Source organism: Eurypyga helias, unplaced genomic scaffold, assembly GCF_000690775.1.
Source record: "Eurypyga helias isolate BGI_N326 unplaced genomic scaffold, ASM69077v1 scaffold5445, whole genome shotgun sequence".
In the NCBI taxonomy this organism is placed as follows: domain Eukaryota; kingdom Metazoa; phylum Chordata; class Aves; order Eurypygiformes; family Eurypygidae; genus Eurypyga; species Eurypyga helias.
The window spans coordinates 66,680-93,518 of record NW_010249374.1 but is presented as its reverse complement, the minus strand read 5'-3'; the positions used below and the strand labels follow the sequence as shown (position 1 = coordinate 93,518).

The 26,839-nt window shown below is 38.3% G+C and overlaps 1 protein-coding gene across 1 annotated transcript in view; it reads left to right on the top strand.

The window, feature by feature from the left end:
* Positions 1–354: 354 nt before the first annotated feature.
* Positions 355–26,839, top strand: part of SFSWAP (splicing factor, suppressor of white-apricot family) — a gene marked incomplete at its 3' end in the record, with an annotated part of 48,886 nt that continues 22,401 nt past the window's right edge. Inside the window, exons 1-13 of the mRNA XM_010151325.1 lie at positions 355–732; positions 3,167–3,336; positions 3,859–3,996; positions 7,446–7,531; positions 11,829–12,058; positions 12,522–12,630; positions 13,498–13,633; positions 16,268–16,505; positions 16,828–16,959; positions 17,276–17,369; positions 19,689–19,866; positions 22,247–22,480; positions 23,943–24,133. Coding sequence (XP_010149627.1) covers positions 473–732; positions 3,167–3,336; positions 3,859–3,996; positions 7,446–7,531; positions 11,829–12,058; positions 12,522–12,630; positions 13,498–13,633; positions 16,268–16,505; positions 16,828–16,959; positions 17,276–17,369; positions 19,689–19,866; positions 22,247–22,480; positions 23,943–24,133 — 2,196 coding nt within the window. The remainder of the gene's footprint in view (positions 733–3,166; positions 3,337–3,858; positions 3,997–7,445; positions 7,532–11,828; positions 12,059–12,521; positions 12,631–13,497; positions 13,634–16,267; positions 16,506–16,827; positions 16,960–17,275; positions 17,370–19,688; positions 19,867–22,246; positions 22,481–23,942; positions 24,134–26,839) is intronic.

The following is a 26,839-nucleotide window of genomic DNA, read 5'->3' as shown; positions in this document are numbered from 1 at the left end:
GCTGCCACAATGACCGGCGGAGCTGCGCCGCGTTTTGTTTCGATTTCACACTCGGGCTACCGAAAGTGACGGCGAATCTGCGTCCCGCCGGATGCTGGCCCAACCCCCGCCCCGCCAGCGGAAGCGGAAGCGGCGCCATTTTGTTTCGGGTGATGGCGACTGTGGTGCTCTGGAGCTGGGCAGTTTAGTGCCGGCCCGGTCTTCGGGGGGACTCGCTTCCCGGACAGTCGTTGTTACTGCGAGTTTCACACTCGGGCTACCGAAAGTGACGGCGAATCTGCGTCCCGCCGGATGCTGGCCCAACCCCCGCCCCGCCAGCGGAAGCGGAAGCGGCGCCATTTTGTTTCGGGTGATGGCGACTGTGGTGCTCTGGAGCTGGGCAGTTTAGTGCCGGCCCGGTCTTCGGGGGGACTCGCTTCCCGGACAGTCGTTGTTACTGCGAGTTTCCTCCTCTGCACCTCCTCTCCTGGTGATGTACGGAGGGGTCGGAGGTTCTCGACGGACTGCAGAAGAAGCAGGCCCACCGCCCCTAATGTTGTTGTCAGGCGGGGGAGCGGTCCCCGGGCCCCCCGGAGGAGGTGGAGGAGGAGGGGGAGGTGGGAATAGCCGTGTGGAGCTGCTGGTGTTCGGCTATGCCTGCAAGCTGTTTCGAGATGATGAGAAGGCTCAGTACCAGGAGCAGGGGCGACACCTTATTCCTTGGATGGGAGACCCCAAGATCATGATCGATAGGTCGGTGTAACACAACCCCTAGACTCTGCTGCAAGCTCTGTTATAGCCTCTTTCTGTTCCCCCCCTTTTGCTGTGGGCAGGTGAGGGCGGGGGATGCACAGAGGGCTCACTCTGGCAGACGTGTGGGGATCCTCCCCGGCAGAGCTGGAGGGCAGCTCCTCCTGGTCGAGCGTTTCGAGTGCTGCTTTTGTAACGCGGCAGGGCCGTCCCCCCAGCAGCGGGAACTCGGGGTTCCCTGTCCCGGCAGTGCTGGGAGGCTCCCTTCCTGACAGTCAGTGTGCGTCGGGCCTTTCTGCTCCCCTCGGTAGGTTTACGGGGTGGAACGGGGGGGTGATCTGTTCCTTTTCAATGCCAACCACAAACATCATGTTTTCTCACTTGGAAGCCAAGGGAGCCTTATTGCATGGCAGTAGGGATTAGGCACTTTATATGTTCTCAAAGCGATACGGTGCAGTGTGGGGAGTGGAAAGGTATTTATGCACGGTAGGGAAAATGGGGTTTTCTTATGTCTCCTACATAATCTGGCTGTAGGCTGTTGGTGAGATACCCCAAAAGCAATTCTTGGCCTAGTTACTTTCTCCTTGTGCCATGACTGACTGTATTAGGCAGAATGGCTGTGAATTTTGGGTGCTTGCTTTTCAAATTCTGTGTCAGGGCTGGCTTTTTTGAGTTGTTACGCAGTAGATACTGGTACGTGGCCAGAGAGAGTAATAGAATCTGCTTTGAAGTTTCTTCTGGTCTCTGAGTTGTTTCAGCAGTGCAGCGTGGGATTTAGAAATAAATTAATTCCGAATTAATTTTGTGAGTGTTTTCCTGGAGAGAGGCAAGATGGGAGGTCAGGTTGTGTGTATTTGAGAGGAGCGCGAAGTACAGTTTGAGTTGTGGCTGACCCTGAAGACATCAGTGGGAAAGATGGTAGGATTTTGGTTTGAAAAGGATCACGTGACATACTATAGATCTTTGTTCCCTTAATTTCATCATTGCTTTGGTGCTATACTTGCTTTTTCGTGTTTTGATTTAACAACTGTATTTGGCTTGGAAAAATATCAGTAAGAGAAAGTCTTTTAATTTCCTTCCATAAGACTGGAGGAAAAAGAAATGCCTTTGCACTGTTTGGTGTTTACACCACTAATGATTTTTATGACTGAAATTAAGTTGTTAATAAACAGCTATAAACAGAAAGACATGAAAAAACAATCATTTCTTACTTATATGAGACTAGAAGTGTTACGATGCACACTTCTAGCACAGGTCACTTTTGTGACAGATTTCATTAGTAGGTGGAGGCCAGTTTTGCGGCCCTGTGCGACAGTAACCCGGTTGACAGGTGTTACAGAAATTGTTGGGAACAAAAACTAAGTATGTGCATGTATGGACATACGATACCGAAAAATCTAAATAACATTTGTTAAGTAAGGTAGCTTGGAATTACTAATCTTACAGACTCCTTTGGAAGCTTAGATTGTTTTTATCTCCAGCAGCAGGAAGTCCTTATTTTCACCATTTTAAGAAAAGCACATTGCTGTGAGAAGACGTGGGTTGAAGTTGTCTGTGGACAGAGTTTGATTAACCAGACTGACGTGTTTCATTAACTTTTTGCTATAAGAATATTTACGTTCTTTGTTTTTGGTCTAGCAAGTTGGCACAAGTCAAGAGTTGTGTGTGGGAAGACACCTCAGCGGAGTCGAGTTTACTGGCACTTTACTTTTCAATCAGTTTCTCTTACTGATGCACAAACATTATCCCAATGCAGTGGTTTTCCTGCAAAAAAAAAAAAATCATTTCTGCTTAGTGGAAAGGAACTGTACGTCATTGATCTTTGCCGTTTTTACGGTGAACCTCCTTAAATTGCATGTATATGTTACTGTTCCTATGTATGTGTGTCTCTCTATCACATAACCCAGAACTTATTTCCTCAGCCAAATGGCTAGGGGCCGAGCCTAGCCATGATTTTACCTCCAATGGACGCAAGTTTCTATGGTGAAGATATCTCCTGAGAGTTCGGGACTAGCAGAAAGAAGCGAGGAAATTTCGACCGTTTGGTTCTTACGGATAGGTATTTATGTATTCGGGTTTGTGTGAATGTAAGCTATTTGACTTTCCAGAAAAACGTATTTTGCAAGTGACATTGATTGGTTGGTTGAAGCACGTACGGTAAGAGCTGTTGAGGAAATGGATCCCACTTAAACTATTAAAGGATACCTTTGCCTTTAATTGTAATAATTTATTAGATTCTTTGAGAGGAATTTAGACTATTAAACCAATTTTCGATAGTTGGTGACAAATGATTAGAAAAATTAAACGTAACTTCTAAAAGGAAATATGCTGTAACGTATAAGTATTTTTTTTTTCATTTTTAATGGGTAAGTATTTAAGTAGTCGCATAAACCCAAGCCCTAAGTTTTTTGCATTGACCAGCTGTTTCATCTTGCAGGTACGATGGGCGTGGTCACCTACATGACCTTTCTGAATATGATGCTGAATATTCCACGTGGAACAGAGATTATCAGTTGTCTGAAGAGGAAGCTAGAATAGAAGCCCTCTGTGATGAAGAGAGGTATTTAGCCTTGCATACGGACTTGCTTGAGGAGGAGGCGAGGCAAGGTATTGCTTCAGGAAACTTCCTGGGTTTAGCACATGTTTAAATGAATAATTATGAAATTAAATTTACTCCTAATTTTATACTCTCTTTTTCTGATGTTATCTTGACAGCACCCAGTGGATTCGAAAAACGGGAGTCTTTGCGTATGTGAGAGGACCTCAGGATAGTTTAAATATAGATCCACACAGAAATTGCCCAGATTCTGAGGGCAGACTGGGATTTCAGACCCAAAAAAACCCCAAATAAACACATTCTACTTCATTTTTAGTGTTGTATAAATGAAATTCCGTGCTCTTGTGTGCATAATTACATTAGAGTGTTTTAACCCGCAGCCTTTATCTCTTCAAGAGGAAATAAATGGTCGGCATATGTACATGCTGTGTGTTTCTATTCAGTTTTTAATGAAAGGTAAAATGATTAGCTGAAAACTTCTCATATAAAAACTAAAGTAAGAAATATTATTTTTTTAAATGAAATTAACTTTTTAATATGTTCTAATGATTTTTAATTGAATTTTGTTAAAGAGGAGGAATATAAAAGACTGAGTGAAGCTTTGGCAGAGGATGGTACCTATAATGCAGTGGGATTCCGTTATGGCAGTGATTATTATGACCCCTCTGAACCCACTGAGGAGGAGGAGCATCAGCCTGCAAAACAAAGAGGTAAGGGGCAAAAATAGCAAGGGTTAATTGGGAGGACGAACATAGTGCCTCTGTGTCCCTGGCTTGCAGTTGGAGGTTGAAAATGTGTCTTTCATTAAAATCCAAGTAAAAAAATCTCAAAGCATATCAGCAAGGTCTTTATGGAACTGTTACTGAGTTTTTGCAAACTTTGCTCTTGATGTGCTTAAATGTTTTCCTGCTGTGGCACAGTCAATACTACAGCAGTCAGGAAATTTTTCTGCTGTCTTGCAGATTCTTGTTCAGAAAAAAAGTAGTAATTAATCACATGGCTGTCTGTTAACACTATGTTTCTGGGTCAAGAAGAAAAAGATCATTACAAACATGGACAGAATAGTAATTAATGAAAATACATATTTTTAAAGTTCAGAATCTGTGAAATTATTGAGTGTCTTCAGCATAGAGGAAGCTGAGGGAAGACCTTAATGCTCTCTACAACTGCCTGAAAAGAGGTTGCAGAGAAGTGGGTGTTGGTCTCCACTCCCAAATGACAATTGATGGGACAAAAGGTAGTGGCCTCAGGGGAGGTTTAGATTGGATACTTGGAAAAATTTCTTCACTGAAAGGGTTATCAGGTGTTGGAAGGAGCTGCCCAGGGAGATGGTCGAGTCACCATGCCTGGGGGGGATTTAAGAGAGGAGGTGCTTAAGGGCATGGTTTGGTGGTGTACTTAGCAGTGTTTTGTTGGTGGTTGGACTTGATGATCTTAAAGGTCTTTTCAAACTGGAAAGATCCTATGATAGTGTGCCCCTGTCCATGATGTCTGGAGGGGAAAAACAAAAAGGTTAAAAAGGTTCCCCTCTTGAATTATGATAGCTTTGCATTTTAACATGAAGTCTTACGGAAGCTTTCAAGTGTTAATGAACTACGTCTTGGTAAAGTTAGGATTGTTTAATTAACAATGGAGCTGTCTAAATACATATTGGTGGGTTACCATGGTATGAGATGTGCTTTTTTTACCAAGGTGTGTGCTACAATGCAGGATCATTTTAGGGGCTAGAGCTTATTTAATGTTTTTTTGCTGCTGTGTGTGAGAGGTTGTGTCACGGCTGTGTCCATGCCACTTGCATTCTAGCAAGGGTTTCTCCTTTACTCTTCAGTACTGATGCTGAATTGCATTGTCTTTTCTGGGGTTTATTTCATTTGCTTTATTCCCATTTGTTTGGTAGATTCCATAACCAAATAGTTTCTCTCTACATACAGCTTTGGAGTGTTTCTTTTCATCGGGGTGTTTTTTCATATGTTGTGGATCTGTGAGTGAATAGGGATAAGCCTACTGAAAAGTTGGAGTTGATAGGGAAGAATGTCTTTGTAGTTGGGCTCCCCCATCCTTTTCTACTGCATTGAGATTAAAAAGGTGAATGTCCTCTCTCTATTGGTCACTAGAAAGGGAATCTCCTGAACCTCAAAGGGTGTCTGTTTTGTAGGAGGCCTTTGTAAAACTGTGAAAATGTGCCATAATGTTACAGAATCTACCTTTGATCAAGTGTATAAGTAATAAATAAAAATTCCACTTTCATTCGGTAAGATAACTGTCATGAGTTAAAGTTGTGTCTGGGCTGCTCCATATTATTTTACTTTCCAAGAACGATGAGATATCTAGAATAATGTATTTCAGCCTTAATGAAGTTATATTTTTAGGAATAATGTTAAAATGTGATGACTTAATCATTGGCAAAGAGAGGTATAACTACCCAGTTTTCCAGTAAGGTAGTATGTAGTTAATTAATGTTTGATGCATCATGGCAGTGTCATGCTAAGCTGTTACAAAATCTTGTGGTGTAATGGGAAAATTCTCGGTGCTGCTGACAGGAAGTAGAGATCCTCATCGCAGGTCATTGGAACATCGTCTCAGTTGTGAGCTTTCTTACCAAACTATCTTCTAGAAAATTTTTAGGAATGATGGATAACACAGGGACATCTTCCAGTAACACTTGATAGTACTCAGAGAAAAAGTACTTAGGGGGGGAAAAAGTGTGACAGATGTCAGTGTTGTGTTTTGCTGTAGTTGAACTGTAGTCTTTTCATAGATTGCTATATGGTAACAGCTTCCCAATAATACAGGACTATAAGTTAATAATATAAAATTTTTATAAATCATAGTAGAGTAAAATACAATATTAAAAGATGCCGATAACGTAATGTGAATTACAGGCTGTAGTTCTGTGAACACTTCAGGTGTTAGCTGGAGCTGCTGCCAGAGAGAGTCCTATTCTGCTTTGTCTGCTGCTTCTTTCTCCTTAATGCTAAAATTTCTGTGTGCCTTTGTGAAGTTAAACTGTTTGAGTTAATTAAAAACAAACCAACCAACCAAATAAACAAAACCCAAAAACCCGACAGACGGCAACATTAACTCTCTCTTGCATGGGTAAGAGCTTGTGTGCAGTAATTGCTGTGACATGTCATGCATCATTAGGCTGTTCAGCTGTCTGTGTCCATAGTTCCCATAGTCAGGTTTTCATGCAGTTTGTGCAGTCTGATCTGTTAAGATAAAATTGGAATACATTTTCTATTAAAGCTACTAGAATAGATGATGCTAGAAGTTACTTTAAAAAGTAAACTTTCCCCTTCAATTATTATAAAAGTTTGTAAAGCAAAATATTTTCAGAGGAATGTTTCTGGTATACCAAATAACAGAATGAAATACAAATTGGCCTTTATATAAGAATAATTTTTTATATGAGTAGTTTATGTGATAAATCTGTTAAATATTTGGATATATTAAACTTGATATCAAAGGAACCATACCAACTTTAGAGTGAAATCACAGATGAATGACAACATTTATTTTAATCAATTATTAAAGCAACTACTGGTTTATCTATGGATATGATGAAAGTGGATTTTAGCCTCCCTGCTACATTCCTGTGCAAGTTTCATTAGGGTTAGGAAGCTGATGAAAGTACCTAGGTCTGTTTGCATAGGCTGATACGGTTCACTAGCAGGACCGGAATTCAGACAGACCAGATGTATGGGCTTTAAAGATGTTGGATGAGCTTTAGAGACATTGGATGTCAGTAATACTTCAATCATTGTTAGGAAGGGATTCACCCAGTGCATTGAAAATAGTTCCCCTAGATTTTGCGTGGGTTTTCTTTAAAAATAAAAAGTAATATTAATGGACATTAATGTTTCCTGTTTGATTTGACACGTGTCTCTAGCACTGTAGTCAGGGCTAAGGTTTATGGGGTTTTATTCTTCCTCACACCTCTGTTAACACATAATTTATTCAATCTTAAAAAAATTACACATAACACCAGGGACAGGACCTGTATTTAAATGTCTTTAGTGCAAATGCTGGTTACAGTTTCATTTGATAAATTCCTTGATTGCACATCCTTTTAGATGTACTTTTTTAATAATTTTTTGTTAACATTTGGGTACTTTGACATGTTCTGTCCTATAGTATTTTATTCTGTCATTTCTTGTAGAAGCAGCTCAGACAGAAAATGTGGAAGAAAACGAAGAACCTTTTGTTGCCCCTCCGGGACTGAACGTACCTTCTGATGTGGAACTGGTATGTGTGTATGTTTAACACAACCTACATTTCTATCAGTTTTCAAGGAGTTTATGGTGCTTTGCTGATTTCTTTCCCACCCCCCCCGCTTTTAAATTTAGTGTGCTACATTTTAAATTATTCTAAAATAGTAGCTTAATATCAAATGTTCTTTCTTGAATTCTTGGGTTCTGTCAGCTCTCTTGAATCTTCTTTTTCACACTGAAATTATTGCAGTGCTTATGCTAAGTGCATTTAGTATTGCTTGTGATAGTATTTTAGATAATGCAGAAAAAAGGCAGTTGTTTTTGGAATGGATGCTTACTGAGATGTGAAAGTTGACGTTCCAAATGAAAAGGACCATTAAACTAAAAGATTGCTTCTGTTCAGGGTGTTTTTTCTGGATTCTTTTTAATTGAGTCCCAATCTGAATGGGGTAGGAAGTGCTCGAATGTAACGGCTAGACTAGCCTATTTAAGGACAAAAGCACTAGGTCTATTTCTAGAAAATTCTGAAATAACTTGAAAGTATTAGCATATGAAGCTTTTTCCTTCAGGTGACATCACCAGAAATTGCTACATAGTAAACTGTGAACTTAATTGCAACTTGTGTATTTTTCCTGAAGGGAGCTGAAGGGTTGCCTGCCTGAATACAGTTGTAATCATGAGTATTTTCAGTTTATTTCAAGTTTCATAAAAGATACTGGGAAGTCAGATAATATTCTTTCTCCTATACTGTCATCATTAAAGTGTTAATTTATATTAATTTTATTAGTTTATATTTGGGCTGTCTTCCTATGAAGACAGGCTGGGAGAGTTGTGGTTGTTCATCCTGGAGAAGAGGAGGCTCTGGAGAGACCTAATAGCACCTTCTGTTACCCGAAGGGGCTGACAAAAAAGCTGAGGGGCCACTTTCTACAAGGGCCTGTAGTGACAGGACAGGGGATGATGGCTTTAAACTGGGAGAGGGTTGATTTAGATTAGACCGAAGCAAGAAGTTTTTCCCAGAGAGGGTGGTGAGGCACTGGGACAGGTTGCCCAGAGAAGCTGTGGATGCCCCATCCCTGGAAGTGTCCAAGGCCAGGCTGGATGAGGCTTTGAGCAACCTGGTCTAGTGGAAGGTGTCCCTGCCCATGGCAGGGGCGTTGGAGCTGGATGGGCTTTTAGGTCCCTTCCCACCCAAACCGTTCTGTGATTCTCAGCTTGATAACCATGGCTAGTAAAGATGCAAACCACGCTGTCAGAGAAACTAATAGTGAACACAGGGTATTTGTGTAAGAGTGTTTTTCTACTTCATTAACTTTCAATTGAAAATTTTTATCGAGTTCTGGTTTTTATATGAAATAAGAGCTATTTAACAAATCTAATGTGCAACTTTACTTGTTCTAATTTTACTTCTACTTTCTTTACAATCATATAATACATTTCATTAGCTACTTTGGGTTCAGGGAAGATTTTTTTTTTTTGGTACCTTATTGCCTTTAAGTTAAGAGTTATATATTATTCTTAGAATAAGAATTTTCAGTGGGAAGCTGCTTATTTAGCATTTCGATGCTGTTTCCAAAAAAGTAACTGCTGTTGAAAGTATTTTCTGTTCAGATAGCTGCTGTGGTTGAACCATAAGATCTGAATGCAGTGTGGAGCTTCCTGAAGTAATTAAGTCAGCTATTGCACTTTTGCTTTCTCTTCGTTTGAACATACTAATGTGGGCATATTTGGGTTTGATTTTTAATAAAACAACCCAAAATTTCTAGACAGCAGGTCTGAAAACAATGTATTCTTGACCTTAGATTGGGAGTTGCGAGAGTTCTTTTTTTTTTTTAAGCCTTATTTGTTGTTGTTCCAGTCAAGTGATTCAGTTTTACGATTAAATGCATTTATTCTGTATTTTTTTTTTTTTTATTTTAATGGCTGTGAAGGATAGGAGCCTGGTAAATTATTGGTGGGGTTTTACAGACATGTTTAAAAAATACTTCTCACTCTACCCAGTTCCCATAAAAAAAAAAAGAGGGAGAAAGAAAACATCATAAATTTCTTTGCCATCGTGTCAATCCGCAAGTGCTTGGAAGAGGCGTACAGATACATTGCTGATTTGTGAATTGGCATAGTAGAGTTGTAGGTCTTTCCTGAGCATACTGCTAATTAGCACTGAAGTTAAAAGACATGGCAGTTGTTGATGGCCATGGCTGGGGTGGCAGTCAGTATGAATCATTTTGAGGAGAAAACTGTAGTGCTTGGAAATAAGAATGGATGTGAGAATCAGCTTGCAGAGCAATCCAAAGTGCAAATGTTAAATGAAGACTAAGTAGTTAGGCAGCACTTCTGCAAAAAGAGAGGCAGAGGCTGTGCGAGCTGTTGAATGTTCAGCGCACAGCAGCTCCAGCTGTGGCAGTAACGTCCTTCTGGAACTCAGAAGGGTTGTGTCGAGGATGCAGGCAGTCTTGCACTGCTTAAAACTGCTCTTGTGAGGATTGTGGGCAAAGATGACTGTCCTTGACTATTGCATTTTAAGAACTGCATGGATGCTATGGAAGTGAGTCCTAAAAGGAAAGTATTAGTTAAACTTACGAGGAGATTGAAAATTGCTTTGTTTTCTTCATATGATACTATTGAGGGGCAACATAAGATTATTTTCCAGGCTTACTGAAGATTTGAAAGATAGTTGCTTAACTTGCAGTAAGGGAGACTTTTAATTACAATACTAATTAAAGATTGGAACAGAATATCTGACTAGATGATAGCACTTATGTAATTGGAATATTTTTCAGAAGGATTTTTTCTCTGGTCTGGCAAGTACTCTTACTTTCAGAAGTTTTAATAGTCCTGAGTTTAAATGTTTAGTGTTTTTATTAAATGTAGTAGCAAGCTAGAATAAGTCTGTGATATCTGCACCCATTTGCCATTTAATGTTTTTTCACTTCGTAATGTTTCTGAAGTTTTGTAGATCAGTGGTGTTAGTAATCTTAGAAGTCAATTAAAAGCATATTAATATTCATAGGGCCTGTTTTCTAGGGCTTATAGTGGTATCGGTTTCAAATTTAAGACCAGATAGTAATTTCAGATATAAACTTTTGAGCTTCCTTGCTGATCTGCAGCTTTGTTTATGAATGTCTTGACCTTAATTGTATTGGTGTATGATTAGCGAAACTGGCAATGCATAGTGTTATCAGTTTGGTGAGAACTTCATTGCCTCTAATTAAAATAGTGTTTGGTAGAGTTTTAGAGGAACAAGTAAAACTTGAAACCTCTAATTATTTTACATATTGAACATGTTGTTGTAGTAAAGGGCTGAAAATAATTTATAAAAATGTGTTGTTTGATCACATTCAGACTTTTCCCTAAATAGACCAATGCTGTCTCGTGTGCTTCCAGTCTTCTGAAAAGATTTTCTGAGGTTTGCAAAATACTTCTGTATCTAGACCAATAAAAATGCAAAGCTAAACCAAATCATTGGTGTGACATTTCATTCTTTATAGGCAGACAGAGTATGTGTTTTTACAGTTTATTGAGCACAAGACAAAACAGTTATCTGAGTATGAAATTAAGACAGTGAGTGGTGAAGTTCATTCATTTTTTGACTATATTCTTCTTCTCAGTTCTTGGATTTGATATGGCAGTGCTCCTGGGATTTCAGGAGCGCAAATGCATGGATGCTGCTTAACTTTATTAACTTCCTTTTTTCTTTCATTGCTAAAGTGTTCAGTGGCTCTATGGGAATGTGACAGCAGATGGGAATAGCAATTCTTATGTTAGTTTTAAACGCAAGTGTTCCTTCCAAACAAATGCATCCTGACAGGCTTTTGGTTAAGGAGCAACATTTGCACATTCAGTGATCACAGAACAAAGGACAGCTGTTGAGAGGAAGACGGTTGAGTCTTCAGAGCACCTTGAGGTATTGGAAGGCAGGGATGCTTTAAGTTGTCTCTGCTGTGTCAAGAAACACACCTGTCTCCTGTCTTGTGCCAGCAGAAGTGTCTGTATGGCTGTGTGATGTATCTGGCTTAGAAGAATTTTTCTTTCCTGCCTCAAACTCAACCAGGATTTGTTCCCCTCTTCTGTTCGGTGTGCAATGGCAAAAATAGTTGTGCTGATAGAAGGACAGAATCTTGCAGAAGGAAATGAATGAGCAGCTAGGGAAGATTGGGACTGTTTGTTTTTTAATGCTGATACTCTTTTACTGGTTGAAAGTGATTATGAAACTGAGTTTCTAGAGAAAGCTGAGGGGCAGGGAACTACTGGTCTTTCTAATTCCCTCTGGTGTTCTAACACTTTACAAGCTGCCTATGAAAATACAAATATTTGTTATTCTGCTTCCACAGCCACCAACAGCAAAAATGCATGCGATTATAGAACGAACTGCGAACTTTGTCTGCAAGCAGGGAGCACAGTTTGAGATCATGCTAAAAGCCAAGCAAGCACGCAACTCCCAGTTTGACTTCTTGCGATTTGATCACTACCTCAACCCCTACTACAAATTCATTCAGAAGGCTATGAAAGAGGGAAGATACGCTGCTCCTTCCGAAAATAAAGCGGATGAGAAAAAACGTAAGTTGTGGCTTGTCAAATAGATGGCCTCAGGGTGTGAGTCATTGGAGTATCCACTGGTTGTTTTTGGTAAAATAGCCACACCTTTTTGTGGACTTGCAGTGGCAATGCTGTTACCCTCCAACTGAGAGTGAGGTGATAATTCAAAAATCTGCTTAAATTGAGGAGATTTTTAAAAGAAAAGATAGTTTTGAGAAACTTTCAGGTACAAGAGCTGCTAGGATCTTGGAGCTTTTAGAAACGCTGGTATAGCTCTTGTCCAATGGAAGGTTGGTCTGTGCACTCACATGTTAGTTTTATTGATGGTTAGCAGTATCTTCCTGTATCTATGTTTTCATGAATAAGCAGTCTTACTAAAATGGTACTTTCTTAAGGACACCTACTTGTCCTGTACCATCTTTATCTCCCAATACAAATCCATAGCAAACCCAAATAAAATTTGGACTTTTTTTTTATTTAGACTCGAGAGTCAAATCGGAGGAAGAAGATGATGACGATGATGATGATGATGGAAATTATCTGCATCCCAGCCTCTTTGCATCTAAAAAATGCAGTAGGCTTGAAGAGCTCATGAAGGTACTTGACCCTGTTAAGATTACTTTCTACCCTGTAAAACATCTGATTCATGGCCACAGAAATTCAAATATGCAGCTGTTAAGATCTTTTGTTAACAAGTTCTTGTTTTGTTTTGGTTTTTTCCCAGACTGTGTCTTAGTACTTTGTCTGTTTTGGTAAACTTTCACATTACCTTTCCTCTAGTATATAAATTGTTATTTTTCCATTTATAAAGAATTACATTTCTATTTCTGATGCCCTCTGGTATTGAGGGCATCACTCAAGGATTTATCCCACAGAACCTGTATTGAAGCTGAAAAGATTAAGATATTTAATGCCTTCTCTGTATAAGCTGAGAGAGAATGTTTTCTCTTAGATTTTAGTAGATAAACTGTTGACGTGATGTAATAGTTTCAGCAAATAATATTTTGGCAGAATGTACTACTCAATGTAAATTTTGCAGGATGTGTTAGTTATTTTTATTTTCGGAGTTTGATCAGTGATGGAATAATGGGAATGACAGATGGCTGTACACATTTGAGGCTTTCGGAGGAATTGCAGTGGTGCTGCGTGATATTTAGACAAGTCAGGTTCTGTGTCTTATCCCACCTTTGGCACTAAACGAGTAAGAGTAATACCCACTTTTTTTTTTATGTCATGAATTTCTGTTCACGTTAAAATATTTTTGTTTTGTTTTGTTTGCCACTGATTTTCAAAAAGAAGTTGGTTCTGATGCGAGAGCTACAAAAACAGTATCTTCAGTGTTTGAACAATATTACTGATGTCTATTAACTTAGATAAATGTGCTTTCCGAACTAGGTTGATGCTATCATTCTTTCAATATGTACTTCAAATTTTAATCTTTTTCTATTCTCAAAATTTTTCCAGCCTTTGAAGGTGGTAGATCCTGATCATCCGCTTGCCGCACTGGTGCGCAAAGCGCAATCAGATAATAACTCGTCTGCGCCGCAGTCAACCGATGGGGCAGCTGTACAGACATCACAAGCGGAATATTCTTCTGATTGTAAGTGCATTGTGATTAGGCAGCTGGCGGTGGGTCCTGATGAATTGTGTGCGGATCCTGGTGGGAAGAAATGCGTTAGCTTCATACTTGATCAGTCGTAACCGATATTTATTATTTTTCAATCTCCTGAATCTTTGAAGGTGCATTCTTCCACTGAGTATCTGTTGAATTGTTAGCTGTGTAGGCAAAATAGAAATGGGGTGGAGGGGGTGGGCAGGCGGGAAGCCAAGTCTCCAGTCTGTGAGTTTGCTTAGCACAATACCCTTAATTTTTGATAACTTCCATCAATTTCTGTTAATGCCTTCACTATTGAATATGAAACTGTCCTAAAAAGTATTTCATTAAATACCCATTAAAAAAAAAGCAGATGGTAAATCTACTTTGAACACTTTTGCTGGAGTGTCTAACATTAAGAAGAATCTGAAAAGGTAAAATCATGTAAATTGAAGGATCCCACTGAAGTGATGAAACCAGGTTTTAGTATAATATTCTGTTCTAAGGTTGAAAGTAGTTTTATGGTAAATAAATCTTTTACTCTACAGTCAATTCCCATATTTTTTTTATTATTTTACCTTTCATTCTGTGCACTGATGGAATGTTACCTGTAGAAAAGAAAATTCAAGAATATGCAAGATTCAAAATTTTAAAATTGATCTTTGAAATTATATTTCTCATTACAATATCTGAGAGGGAGTTCTAGCTTTCAAGTTCCATAGCTACAGAGGGCATCCTTTAATAAAGGAGCAGATTTTTTTTTTTCCCCCCATTTTCTCAAAAGACCAACAAAAGCACTGGTAAATTATAACCAAACAATGTGAAGAATTGCGTGATCAACTGCTTTTTCCGTGCCTGATACTGAAATACTAAGTTTCTCTCCTGTCTCCAAATTATTATTAAATCTTTAATCTTAGCTTTTTCTTGAACCATTTCAAATAAATCTGAATACTCTCCTGTCTACAACCTCTTTTAAGGATCAACTTTGCTATGGAATTTTTAACATCATCATCTCAACTTCCCTGGGTGTGTCTGGTTTCCATTATCTTTAAAGCCATTCAATGCAGGTCTTTTATAAAGCTACTGCAAATTTCATAAACTCTGATACTCAGAAAGGTGAAGTCAGCCTTAATTAGGTTTATGTGCCTATAATTCTGTTCAAATTTCAGAATTCTGAAAGTCCTTGATTCCTTAAATATGGAAATTAAACTTACCCTTTCATTTATGGGACTTAGCATTTGACACTGCTGAGATAGAAGAAAATTTCTATCGTAGCCTATGCTACAGTGGGGTTTCATGACATTATAAATTCATAGGTAATGAGTAGTGCTACTTCACGGTGGTGGTGGTGGAGTTCTTGGGTTTTTTTAGTACAGTTGTTCCAAATAAGTATTACCATAGTAATGGGAGTTGATTTTGATGCATTATAGGTTCAGACCTACCCCAAAGGATTACAGGTATAGTCAGAGTGTAATAGATGGTGAGGAATATGTATGGAAGTAATTTTTATTTAAAATTGTACCTTAAGAGAATCTTAATAAAACCGAAATAAGATTTCTGTGGAGAAATTGAAAATTACTGGTTATTTCAAGAAAGGCAAATCAGAATAAGTATCTCCGTAGAATAATGCTCGTCAGTTTTCTGATTACTTTCATGTCAGGCTTGTATCTGAATGTATGTGATGCAAACTGGGAGATGATAATTTGGTAGCAAGTTTGCAACTCCTCTCTCTGCCCTTAAAACTTAACAGATCTTTATTCTGTTCTCCTTATGGATAACTTATCCTTTGAAGAAAGTAAATACTGCCACACAGGGATGTTTCTGAAACTTGTAAGAGGATAATTCATTATAATTTAATGATTAAACTTTGCCTCCAGAAATGTAAACTCTTACTGTTAATCCTTTGAAATACTTTACCTTAGTACTTTCTGTTTATACGTCTTTCTGCAGAAAATCTTCAGATATACAATAAATAACTGCCTTTTAAAAGTGTTAAATTAATTAAAGCATTACGAAATATTATCCTTAAAGAAAGCAAGCCATAAGCCTTTGCATTCTCAAGAAATAAAGATTTGGAATTGGAGAATCCTCTAGTGTGGAAAACTTGCTCAAATCTGTTGTTCATTATATTGGTGTTAAATTGCAAAACCCGTCTACTTGTTGAGGTTTCAGTATGTAGTTGTGTCTATATGTAACGATACAGTGGGTTAACATGTATGTAGTGATACTAGCAGTTTAATTTCTTGATGTTAGTTTGAATATATGTGCATGTCTGTCTGAAAGCCTACATGTTTTTAACTGAATTAAACTGCCCGAGGTGAATTAGATTAGGAAGAATGATTTCATATTAGGTCATTTTTGAACAGGCTTTCTCTGGTTCACTTCTTCATTCATACCTATTTGGCTTCCAACTGACCTTCAGTACGTTCTGATTCTGTCCCTTCATCAATGTATTTCTTAGTCATACTAAGTGTGTTACTGTGTTTTTTTTCTTCCCAGAAGAAATTAGGTACCTTTTCTTAGTGTGTTGTGTGAGTTTAGAATCTCAATGTGCTTGGACTGCTGCAATGATTTTTTTTTTTTTTAATTGGGTGTTTTTCTTCTAATTAAAACATTGTTCTTAAATATGTCTTTTTACAGCAACTGTGGCAGCCATGTATTACAGTTACTATATGCTCCCTGATGGGACCTATTGCCTCGCGCCTCCACCTCCAGGCATAGATGTTGCCACCTACTACAGCGCGTTGCCTGCAGGGGTGACTGTATCAAGCACTACAGGCGTAGCAGCGGTACCTCCGCCCCCTGGTACTACACCTCCACCTCCCCCAGACACAACCGAGAGCAGCAGCGGGTTGACATCTACCACAACATCTACAAGGTACCACGTACAGTTGTGTTTGTTGGTTGGAGGGGTCTCTTTCCTGCACTTCAACATGAAGCATGTAGTACTGGTGGTTCCTCAGTAATGTTTGCCAGCATTTATACAGCTTTGATTACCTCTGCTTTGATCTCTAATATTGTACATGGTTATTGTTAGCTACTCTGAAGTTTTTGCATGATGGAAGATCAAGTTATTTTAACTGCATAAGGAACCCAGAGAGTAAAGCTGTGTGTAATGGTGGGTTTTTTTTTGTTAAAGCAAGAGTCTGAAAGATATTTATGTTATATTTTAAAAAACTATGTCCTTTTGATGTTTTCAGCACAATTGCTCCAGTGGTTGCTATTATACCTCCACCCCCAGATATCCAACCTGTGATTGATAAGCTAGCTGAGTATGTTGCTAGGAATGGGATAAAATTCGAAACCAGTGTTCGTGCCAAGAATGATCTCAGGTAAGAGAAAATGTTATTTTAACTTCTGTTCTGGGAGGTTTTTTTGGTGGGTGGTGGTTTGGGGTTTTTTTGCAGTTCAGTGACCAGTTTAAAGGTAATGCCAAATATTATTTCCCAAATCCTTAAAACAACCAATGTAACTAAGTTCTCTAGAAAGCATGCTCTGAGTGTGTATCCTCTGGAAGTTTAGGCATAAGTTACAATGCTTCCAAACATCAAATAGCATTCCGTTTGCTAAAGAAAATTAGATGGCAAAGGACTGTTGGTGTTTCCTATGTTCCTGTGCATTTTTACATACACAGTTTTCTTTTAACAGATTTGAGTTCCTGCAACCGTGGCACCAGTATAATGCTTATTATGAATTTAAAAAACAGTTCTTCCTTCAGAAAGAGAGCAGTGACAACTGTCAGGTACGTGTGTTTGTATATACATGTACTACAAACACAGTGTAAGTCAGAAAAGGACTTGCTTGGCTGTTGTATTACCATGAGAAGTTTTTAAAACGGAACAATGAATTATGGAGAAATTGTTCAGTGAAGGATGTGAAAGCTTTTGTTGTTGTTGCATTTTAGTTTTGTATAGCATTTAAGTAAGAATATGTGAGGTGATGTGATATTTAGTTCTTACTCTTTAGTATAAGCAGCCACTTAGTATGGTTGTCATATAAAATGACAACCTCTGAAAAATCTTTTGGCTTTCTACACGAGGGAATATATGCTTTGTGGAGGTTTAGAGCTTTGGAGAATTGGGATTAGTGTTATGTTGTCAGAAGGGTTAGGTGTCGCTTTTTAACAACCATATCTTCTCATACGCTTCGTAGTTCCTTGTAGCACAGGAGCTAGACTACTTTTCTGACATGTTTTTTTTTTTTCTGAGGGAGGTTTTGTTAAAGAAGAGGCCTGTCATGATTGACTGAAACAGTATGGGAGCTTCAAAATCTCACATCAGTTTCCTCCTTGCTTTGCTTCTTCTAGTCCATGTTGTTAGAAGATGATACCCAGACTTGGCATCGTTTTTTTTAACTGTTCTAGTGTTAGTTAATCTCATTAGATTGTTCTCTTGCTGAAAAAAAATTTGCAAATAGTATCAGAAATACATTATCTGATGTTAACTTTTCATGGGAAAGAGCTATTTTTTTTTTAGGCCCTATGTCATTTGTCATCTCAAGGCTTAGATTGGGGAGCCTTAAACTGAAGAAGGTAGGCCTGTGGGTAAACTCCTCAAAATTGCTTTGTGGAAAATGAAGAAATTCAATACTCGTTGCTGTTTGAAACACTTGTGTCTAATATTTTGGTTTATTAGTGAAAAATATTCTGAAAACACTGTTTGTAACGATGAGCTGTTGTAAATGTGATGTTATTTGGTTGATAACTTACATGCAAAATTGTCCTGTACCACAATGCTGACTGTTACTCTAGAACTGATTTGCAAACCAGTGGGTTGAATTCTTGCATAATTAATAAGGACTTGTTAACTTTTATTTTGGGGGGAAATTGTACTATTACCGAAGCGTAATAGTAAAGGATTATTTTAAGTGTTCATAGGAGTACAGCTAGGAAGCAGGCAGAAACTGGTTTAAGTCCCTTGAGGTCATGTGTAGCAATGCATATTTTCCTACTGCATGGTTTTGTAGATAATGCCATTCTCTTTAATTTTTTAGAATAATGATTTCAATATTATCTTTATGTTTTAGTAATGTACGTGTATGCAATTAATGCAATTGATTGTTCTCCTATTGGCCATTAAAGTTAATAAGAAATGGTACTACTGGCTTCAGTAAATACGGGATGAAGTCCTTGATTTCCTTGTGTTTTTCCCCTTTGAAGATTTTCAGAAATTAGTTCTGTTGGTCAGGGAATGACTGCAGGGAGCAATGAAGGGTTCTCTTTAATACCTGGTATTTCAACATTAAGTATACTTAACAGCAGCCAGTGGAAAGCAACCCAACTATTTATTGAGACAACCTCATTTAAATGTTAAATTACTTAATGTCATTGCCTGACTCACCATGTAAATGTTTTTGATGTTCTACAGTATCGATCTTACGGTTTTTATACTGTGAGTTTAGAGGTCGTCTTGAATGATTCAGATGTAATAGTAGAACCAGTAATTCTTTACTTTTTTGAAAATCTCGGCACATCTGTACTATATCAGTTTAATGCCACAAAACACACTGATAGGCCGAATGTTCTTCAGCAAGATGTTGGAACAAATCAAACACGTTAACCTGCGTTGATCCCTAAGAATTTGATTTTGTGAAGAAGGTATCATGCAGTTGTACATTGGGAAAAAATGCCATAAGCTTTCATTCTGTCGCTGTGAATTAAAGTTAATGGATTTTGTTCTGGACCCTGGAGATCGAGACCTAAAAGAATATGCTTTGGAAAGAAAGTGTATGCTTTTAGGGTCTGATTTTTAAAACTACCATTTTTAAAACAGTTATTAGCAAATATGTACCAGCTGAAGAACATTTTCTTTGCTGTTAAATAACCACATATTCTTACTGTAGGTCTGTAGTTTTTGCAGCCTGTGGGTTTATGTGAAGCAGTGCATTATTTATAAGAAACAGGCTTGTGGTCACGACTGCTCATTGATGTAAAATTAGCTTTTATATGATTAGCCCATAATGTGATTTTTGAAATGGCTGGCAAAGTTGTAGCTCCACAGACACTGCATTAATTATTTCATGAAGTACTCAGTTAGTAAGCTTGCACATTTCTTTTGAAAAGGGAGTATCTTCATCTGAAGATGTTCCAGCAGATACTGCCAGTGAGACACCAAGTGAGACTCCATTTGCAGATGAACATGCACCTGAAGATGCATCTGAGCCAAGTGCTAAGGGAGTTCCAGGAACTAAAAAGGATGTTCCTCCTCCTAAAGCTGTCAGTGATGGTAAATTGGTGAAAGGTATGTTAGCATGATTTGTTGGGTGTGAAAATATTTGCTAGCATATACTTAAGGGAAAAAAAAATAGAAGGCGTGGGGAAGTCAGGGAAAAGAGGAAAAGAATTCCATCATGTGTAAAATATTTTCACTGGAAGCATCAAAAAAGGACTGAAATAAGTAATTTGATTGCTTTTATATTTCTTTCTTATCAGACTATCAGGTATTTATGGTCTGACAGAATAAATTGTTTTATTTCAGTTTTGTGCAAAGTTGAAGACTTCCATCAGCGACCCCAGTAGAATCTTATTTTTGTCATTTTAAACTTGACAGTTGCTTCTTTCTTGCGCAGAGCCTGTTATTCCTTCTGAATAAAAGCAGTAGTCTTATTTGAAACCATACATATGGAGGAAGTAGGCTAGGCTTATTACTCAGTAGCTCAATCTTCCTGTGTTGGACGCTAGTCATATTGGAAAAAAAGACCCTTTTCACGCAAGTGGAATGTTTTTCCTCTTGCAGCCATAGCAGCAGAGGGACAAAATGGGAGGATCTCTTGGAAGCCAGTTAGGCAAAGTCAGCAAATGTGCTATGAGTGTCCTGAGTTGGATTAGCGAGTATTTATACCTGGAAATGGTTTTCCTGGCATATTGGGAAAAGATATCTTAAAATTTCTTCTTTTCAGTAAAAACTGGAAACTTAAGTCTTTTAACTATAACTGAAAGCCACTGAAAAAAACCTGAAACAGGAAACGCACTCTTGACCTCTGTTGCCATGGATGGGTACTGCCTTTCTGCCACTTCAGTGCCTTTCCGAATTGCTAATAAGTTTAACTTCTCCCTGTGGTCTGTTGGAATTCTTCTCTCTCCTTGCTCCTGCAATTTCTTTCCCTCCATGGGCTGCAAGCTCCAAGCTCTTTGCCGTGGTTGTCTGACTGTCCTTACCCTGCCATTTCTTCTCTGCGCAGGTTGAGTGGCTTCCCTAGGGAAGGAGCAATCTTCCCTGTCTTCAAAGATGCCCTATTAAGAGAATGTAATATACAACAGCAAATGATATTGTTTCTTCTTGTTGTGTTACTAATAAATAGCAAACTGGAGCCTGTGCTTTAATAATAATGTGCTCAAATTTAGATGATGGAATATAATCAGTGAATCAATTCATGACAGTCCTAGTCCTATAAACTTATTTTCCTTTCCTCTACTGTGGTACAAATCCCACTTTCTTGTAACCTAAATACAGTGCTTGGCTGTAACACAGCCATAACATCCGCACTAGATTTTTCTTCTGTCTCTGGGGGAGTAAAATACAATTTTAGAATTTTTGTCATAATAAAAGGTTGGAAAATCACTGTTTTAATATTTCTTCTATTGGAATTCTTGTTCTTTGTTTCTGGGTCTATTTCCTTACCCCACAGTTACAAGATGCAAAGCTTATATTTTATAAACCTTGGTATGTAATTGAATTATTGCATTTAAATTCCCATAATTTGAATGTTATAGGATATATATGCAAAAGTAGTCCTGAGAAAGATAAATATTGCGGCAGACCATCTGGTAGTAGGTTGCTTTGCTTGAGATGTGTGAGAAATTCCATTCTTTATTCTTAGAAGTTCCATTTTGGAACATTCAACCTAACTTGAAATGATCCACAATTTCCTTTTCATTGTGGTATCCCGTGTTTTCCACAGGCATTCTTCTTCCTTTGAGTGTGCTGGCATGAGTGTGTGGTGCTGTCCTTTTGTGTTGGAGCAGTAGGGGCTGCTTGGAAGGAATAGTTGACCACTGATCTTGCTACAGCAAGGCTAGCTAAGACATTTGGGGAAAAGTACTTAGTTTTTGTGTTTGTATCTCCTGTAATGAAATGTTGTTAACTCCCCAAAGTAATTAATTTTCTTTAAATACTATTTAGTGAGCCTGCCAAATGCTTTTGTTGTGCAAACCACTGATTTAGTAGGAAGGAAACATAAGGGACCATATCATACTGTAGTGTGTCAGATAGGAGCGTGAGCACAGAATGTTTTACTCTGGAAGAGTTCATTTGGGAAAAGAAGTACTGCAACTTGAAATTCATTTAGGGCAGAATATGAAATCATTTATCTCATCTCAGGAAATGTAATTCCTGCGATGGTTTAGAGTACCTTTTTTCTTCCAAGCTGCTAGTGAAGCATTGGAAAAAGACTTTGAGCTAGATCTTCATAAAGCAAATGAAGTTTCTAATATTTCTTTAAAAAAAAATAAAAATTGTGTGGTCCTTTGCCCCAAAATAATTAACATAACATAAGGATGATACAAGTTTCTCTCTTTTTCTTGGGGGTATGGTCTGTGTGAGTAATGGATAAAGTCAAGAATTTCAACCTGCTTTCTACTGTAGTCTAATGATGTGTAAAATCTTACCCATTTATTCACAGCATCATTTGCTCCAATAAGCTTTGCAATCAAGGCCAAAGAAAATGACCTTCTTCCTTTGGAGAAAAACCGTGTTAAATTAGATGATGACAGTGATGAGGAGGAAGAAGAGGGCAAGGAAGGCCAAGAGAATGCTAACAGTGCTTCAAACCACACTCCAGCGGTTACCGCTCCTTGTGCTGCTGTGGAAGAGAAAAAACCTCAGCTCACGCAGGAGGAGTTGGAAGCTAAACAAGGTACCGATGTTACACTGAAAACAGAATGAAAGACTGAGTCCTTCAGAAAAACTCCAAAACTGTCATGTGAATAAATACGGCATTTTAGGTATTTTGAATCTTCACTGAGTTGTGTTAGCAGGAGTCAGAATTCTTTTCCCATGGTTTCCTGGTTATTGATAAGAAAGAAATCTTCGTTGGTTGCTCAGCTAAAATCAAACTTGTAACACACTGCAGCTGAGTAGTTTGCCCTAGCACATGATCTTTCTGCATTTTGTTTTTCCGTTACAACCTCTGAGTACAACACTAAACTTCCACTTGCCAGATTCTATTAACAGAGCCCAGAAAAAGCCATGTCCGTTTCTCATTTTCTTCAGAGAACAATGAAATGCTTCAACCCATTTTTCGGTTCTATAGCACTCCCATATAGACTAGTATCACCTTGTTTTGTTACTCTTATAGTGCAATGCCATTAAGTCTTCGCATGGGTTTTCCTGTTGCTGTTTTTATGTATGTAAGGGCAGAAGGGTATGCTGTGTGAATTTGAATGAAAAAAATCTTTAAAAGGGTCAAATTTCCCCCATTCCTCCTAATAAAGATGAGATGCTGTCAGTGTTTACTAGCTTAAAAACTTAATATTTCTCTTACAAATTTGAGTATGCCACAGGAATTTAATTTTTCTTTTTCAAAATGAGTTTTTTGCTCCTAAGTAGCAGTTCCTTGGTAAACTTCAGTAGCACAAACTACGCTGTAGTGATACGTATCTAAAGCAAATATGGAGTATTTAGTATGATAAACTGAAGTGTGAAGCATGTTTGGAAAAAGTTGTGTGTTGAAAAAAAACTGTGCAGTTGAACAAAAAAAAAACCCCAGTTGTACATGCACAGAACACAAAAGTGGAAGTGTAAGATGAAAAAGATAAGACAAAATCCATTAAGTGCATCATTAAAGAAATTGGCTTATTCTTTCTGTAATCACATAACAATAACTGTTGGTGGTAACAATGGTGAAACTGTTTCTGGAGCAGCCCTTTGTGTAAACATTTTAAGATGTATGTAAATAGGGCTGGAAAATGTATGGTCAAGATCAGATCTGTGGAAAGAACAAAACTAAGAGTTTGCATTGCATTAACAAGTGCAAGGAAAATCTCCTAAATTTGCAGTGCTACTTTTTGAGATACCTTTTGTAAATAGAAAAGGACAAGTATCCTGAATTTTCAGGTTTATGTTTTCATGTCATTTTCCTTAAGCTTGAAGATTTTTACTTCACCTCTACTGCTTTTCATCAAGAAAATCATACATCTGTGAATTAAAATGCTTGGAATTTCATCATATCAAGCTGATACATCCTTATTATGTCTTTGAATGGATGTATTAGAAAGATTTGAGAGGTGCTCTGGTTGCTTGTGTTGGTGGGTGTGTGTTTGTTTCAAGGAAATGTTAGTTCCCCAAGCGTGACTCTCCCTAAACTTTGCTCCTTTTAGCAAAGCAGAAACTAGAGGATAGATTAGCAGCTGCAGCAAGAGAGAAGCTTGCACAGGCCTCCAAAGAATCAAAAGAAAAGCAGCTACAAGCGGAGCGCAAGAGGAAAGCTGCGCTGTTCTTGCAGACCCTGAAAAACCCTCTGGCAGAGACAGAAACTGAGAAAATGGAAGAGAATTCCTTCAGTAACGAGGTAAGCAGGAAATAAATTACTCTCTACTATAAAGCAGGCAGAAAACTTACCTATAGAATGTGCATCTGACAGTATGTTACGAAGTTGACTAAAGAGATAGAAGCTTTTCTTAAAGGGGAGAAATTTGAATTTTAAACACTGTTAATCTTTTTCGGTTATCTTGCACGTGTCTGTCATCTGTCACTAAAGAACTGGCAGAGAAATACGATGCATAATTCAGAGGTCAGTTAGCCAGTTACAGGAAAATGAACTTGCAAGTTTAACTGTGCTAGTGGTTCATGACTTCAATGCTTACCTTTTCAAGAGTATTTGCATATCTGTTGTGATATTTACTTAATGAATGTGTATTTCGATGTGAGTAGACATCGTCAATTTCAGAAACGATTCCCAGGCAGCTGAGCTTGCTTTAAGACTTACTTTGCACCTGTTCTGTTGGGTTGGGTTTGATTTTTATTTATTTAACGGGCATGAAACTGAGGTGAATAGTTAGTGAACAGATCTATGTGATTTAAGCTTTCTAGCTGGGACATCCTTAATCAAAAAACCACAAACACCTAGGTGGAAGAAAACTAGGCTATGTTATGGTTGCTTTTCATCATCTTTGTGTTAGTTGGGTATTTCCTGACAACTTCTTCAAAGCTTAGAATTCTAGAATGTTTTTCTCTGTCTTTTAGGCCTAAGTGAGTTAGAGAAGATTTTCTTTTGTTATAAAGATACAATTTTTAAAGTAAAGCTAAATCTTCAGGTAGTGGCACATAATTCAGACAGGTATATGTATGCGTGTTATTCACTGGGCACAGGCAGTGAAGAGTCAAAACAAAAATTCACAGTGAAATAATTGAGTGGGAGGGAGTCATTCTGCTAGCAATCTTCTAGAGAACTGGAAGTAGACTCCCTGTCTGTGCCCACTTGATCATGAAATGACCTAATCTACTGAGTTTGTTCAGCAGAATCTCTTATTTTGGAGTGTAGAAGCAAGTATCTTTCTGTAGCAAATCAGTATGGACTGTTAGTATTCCCACACTTCTTTCAAAGAACAATTTTAGATGGTTGTGTTAGAAATGTTCCCTCTGCTTCTTTCTATAAAACGGTCATGTGACGGGGCAGACTGCTTTCCATCTGTCTTCTGTCTCATAATCCTCGCGTTCATTTGCACCCATTTTCACTGTTTGGGTAGCCAACCACAGTAGATAATACTAGGGTAATGTCAGTTTGAGCGCTTTTAGCAGCTCTGTTTTGAGTAGGTTGTCACGATATTGCGCTCTTAGGCCAAATCTAAGAGTAACCTGGATATTGATGCGGAGTTGTTATTAGATTTTAGGAACACAATAAAATTTCTAACAAGTTCCCTTGCCATTTGGATATTTGGACTGTTGTTTCCAAAGGAAATTAAAAGCCAATTTCTCACAGCCACGCACTGAATTACTAGAATTTACAATGAGGAGGAAAAAGGGGATTTATCATGCGGAAGTAATGGCTAATCAGTTGGCATTATCCTTTGCAGTGAACAGAACTGTTACTAGTCAGTCTGTTGATGAGTAGCTATTTTTATTACAACTTTCTGGGTAGAGCCTTTAGAAATCACTTCTATAAGACACACATTTGAATTTTTTCCTACTAGTAAACAGAAAATGCTGCTTAAAATAGCTAAAAAGTAATGTGTTTCACATAAACCCTTTCTGATTTCAATAAAATAACTGTGATTTTAAAAGCCTAAATGAGGGATTTGATTTTGTTATATGAGAAGATCCTTCAAGTACCGATGTGTACCTGTACCGTAGGCTGTCCAGACACTTTCCTGTCCATCAACAGGTTTTGGCAGCAGAGCTGTGTTCTCTGTTGAAGAGTAATTTTCCCCTTTACATTGTATATTTTCCATTTAATTTCCTAATTGCTTAACTTCATCCACAGAGAGGAATAGGCTATTTTCCTACCTGATCTCTTTCTTTTTTCTTTTTCCCCTTGTTCAAGCTTTTTCACTAAGTGAGTCTCCCTTTCAGCCAGTATAGTGCTTGTCCTAGTTTTACTTCCAGGAGTGTCACTCATTTTTATTCAGCCTAACCATCATTTTACCATAAACAATCCCAGTCCAGTGTGATGTGATGCATGCTTGCTAAAAGACGGGGGAGTCTGTTTCCAGCACCTGCACAGACACCTCCAACAAGTCTAGAAAATCTCTTCTCTTACTGGGAGAAAAGCTGTCAAAATCCATTAGCAGCCAAGTCACCTTAGACGTATGTCTTCACTGTAAACAGCTGTGTGGAAAAGGTAGGAACAGGATTTGGTGTAGGCTGTGTAGTTTCATGAAACAACCTACATAGGGCTGGAGATTTGTGCAGTTTGGGGTATTGTTGCAGGATCCTTTCCAAGCCGGATTGACATTCTGGTGTTTGTCTCTAGATGTTGCAGTCGGACCTTCCAAGTGCATTTCAAATACCAATATTGTTGAAAAGTAGAACCTCAGTTTCCTGGTGTGGGAATTATATTGCGTCCAGAAAAGCCAGTAAATCGCTCTTGATTGCTCTAATTGAGCAAACTTCATCTCTGGATGCTGATAGAAAATATCAGATATTGATTGTGGCAGACTGGTTACAAGAATGAATGACATGGCTTTCCCTCCTTTCCTTTCCCACAGAAAGTAGTCCAGTACCTCATAAGTAATTAATTGTCCAGTTCTTGATTTCTCCCTTGCCGCCCCCTCCCCCC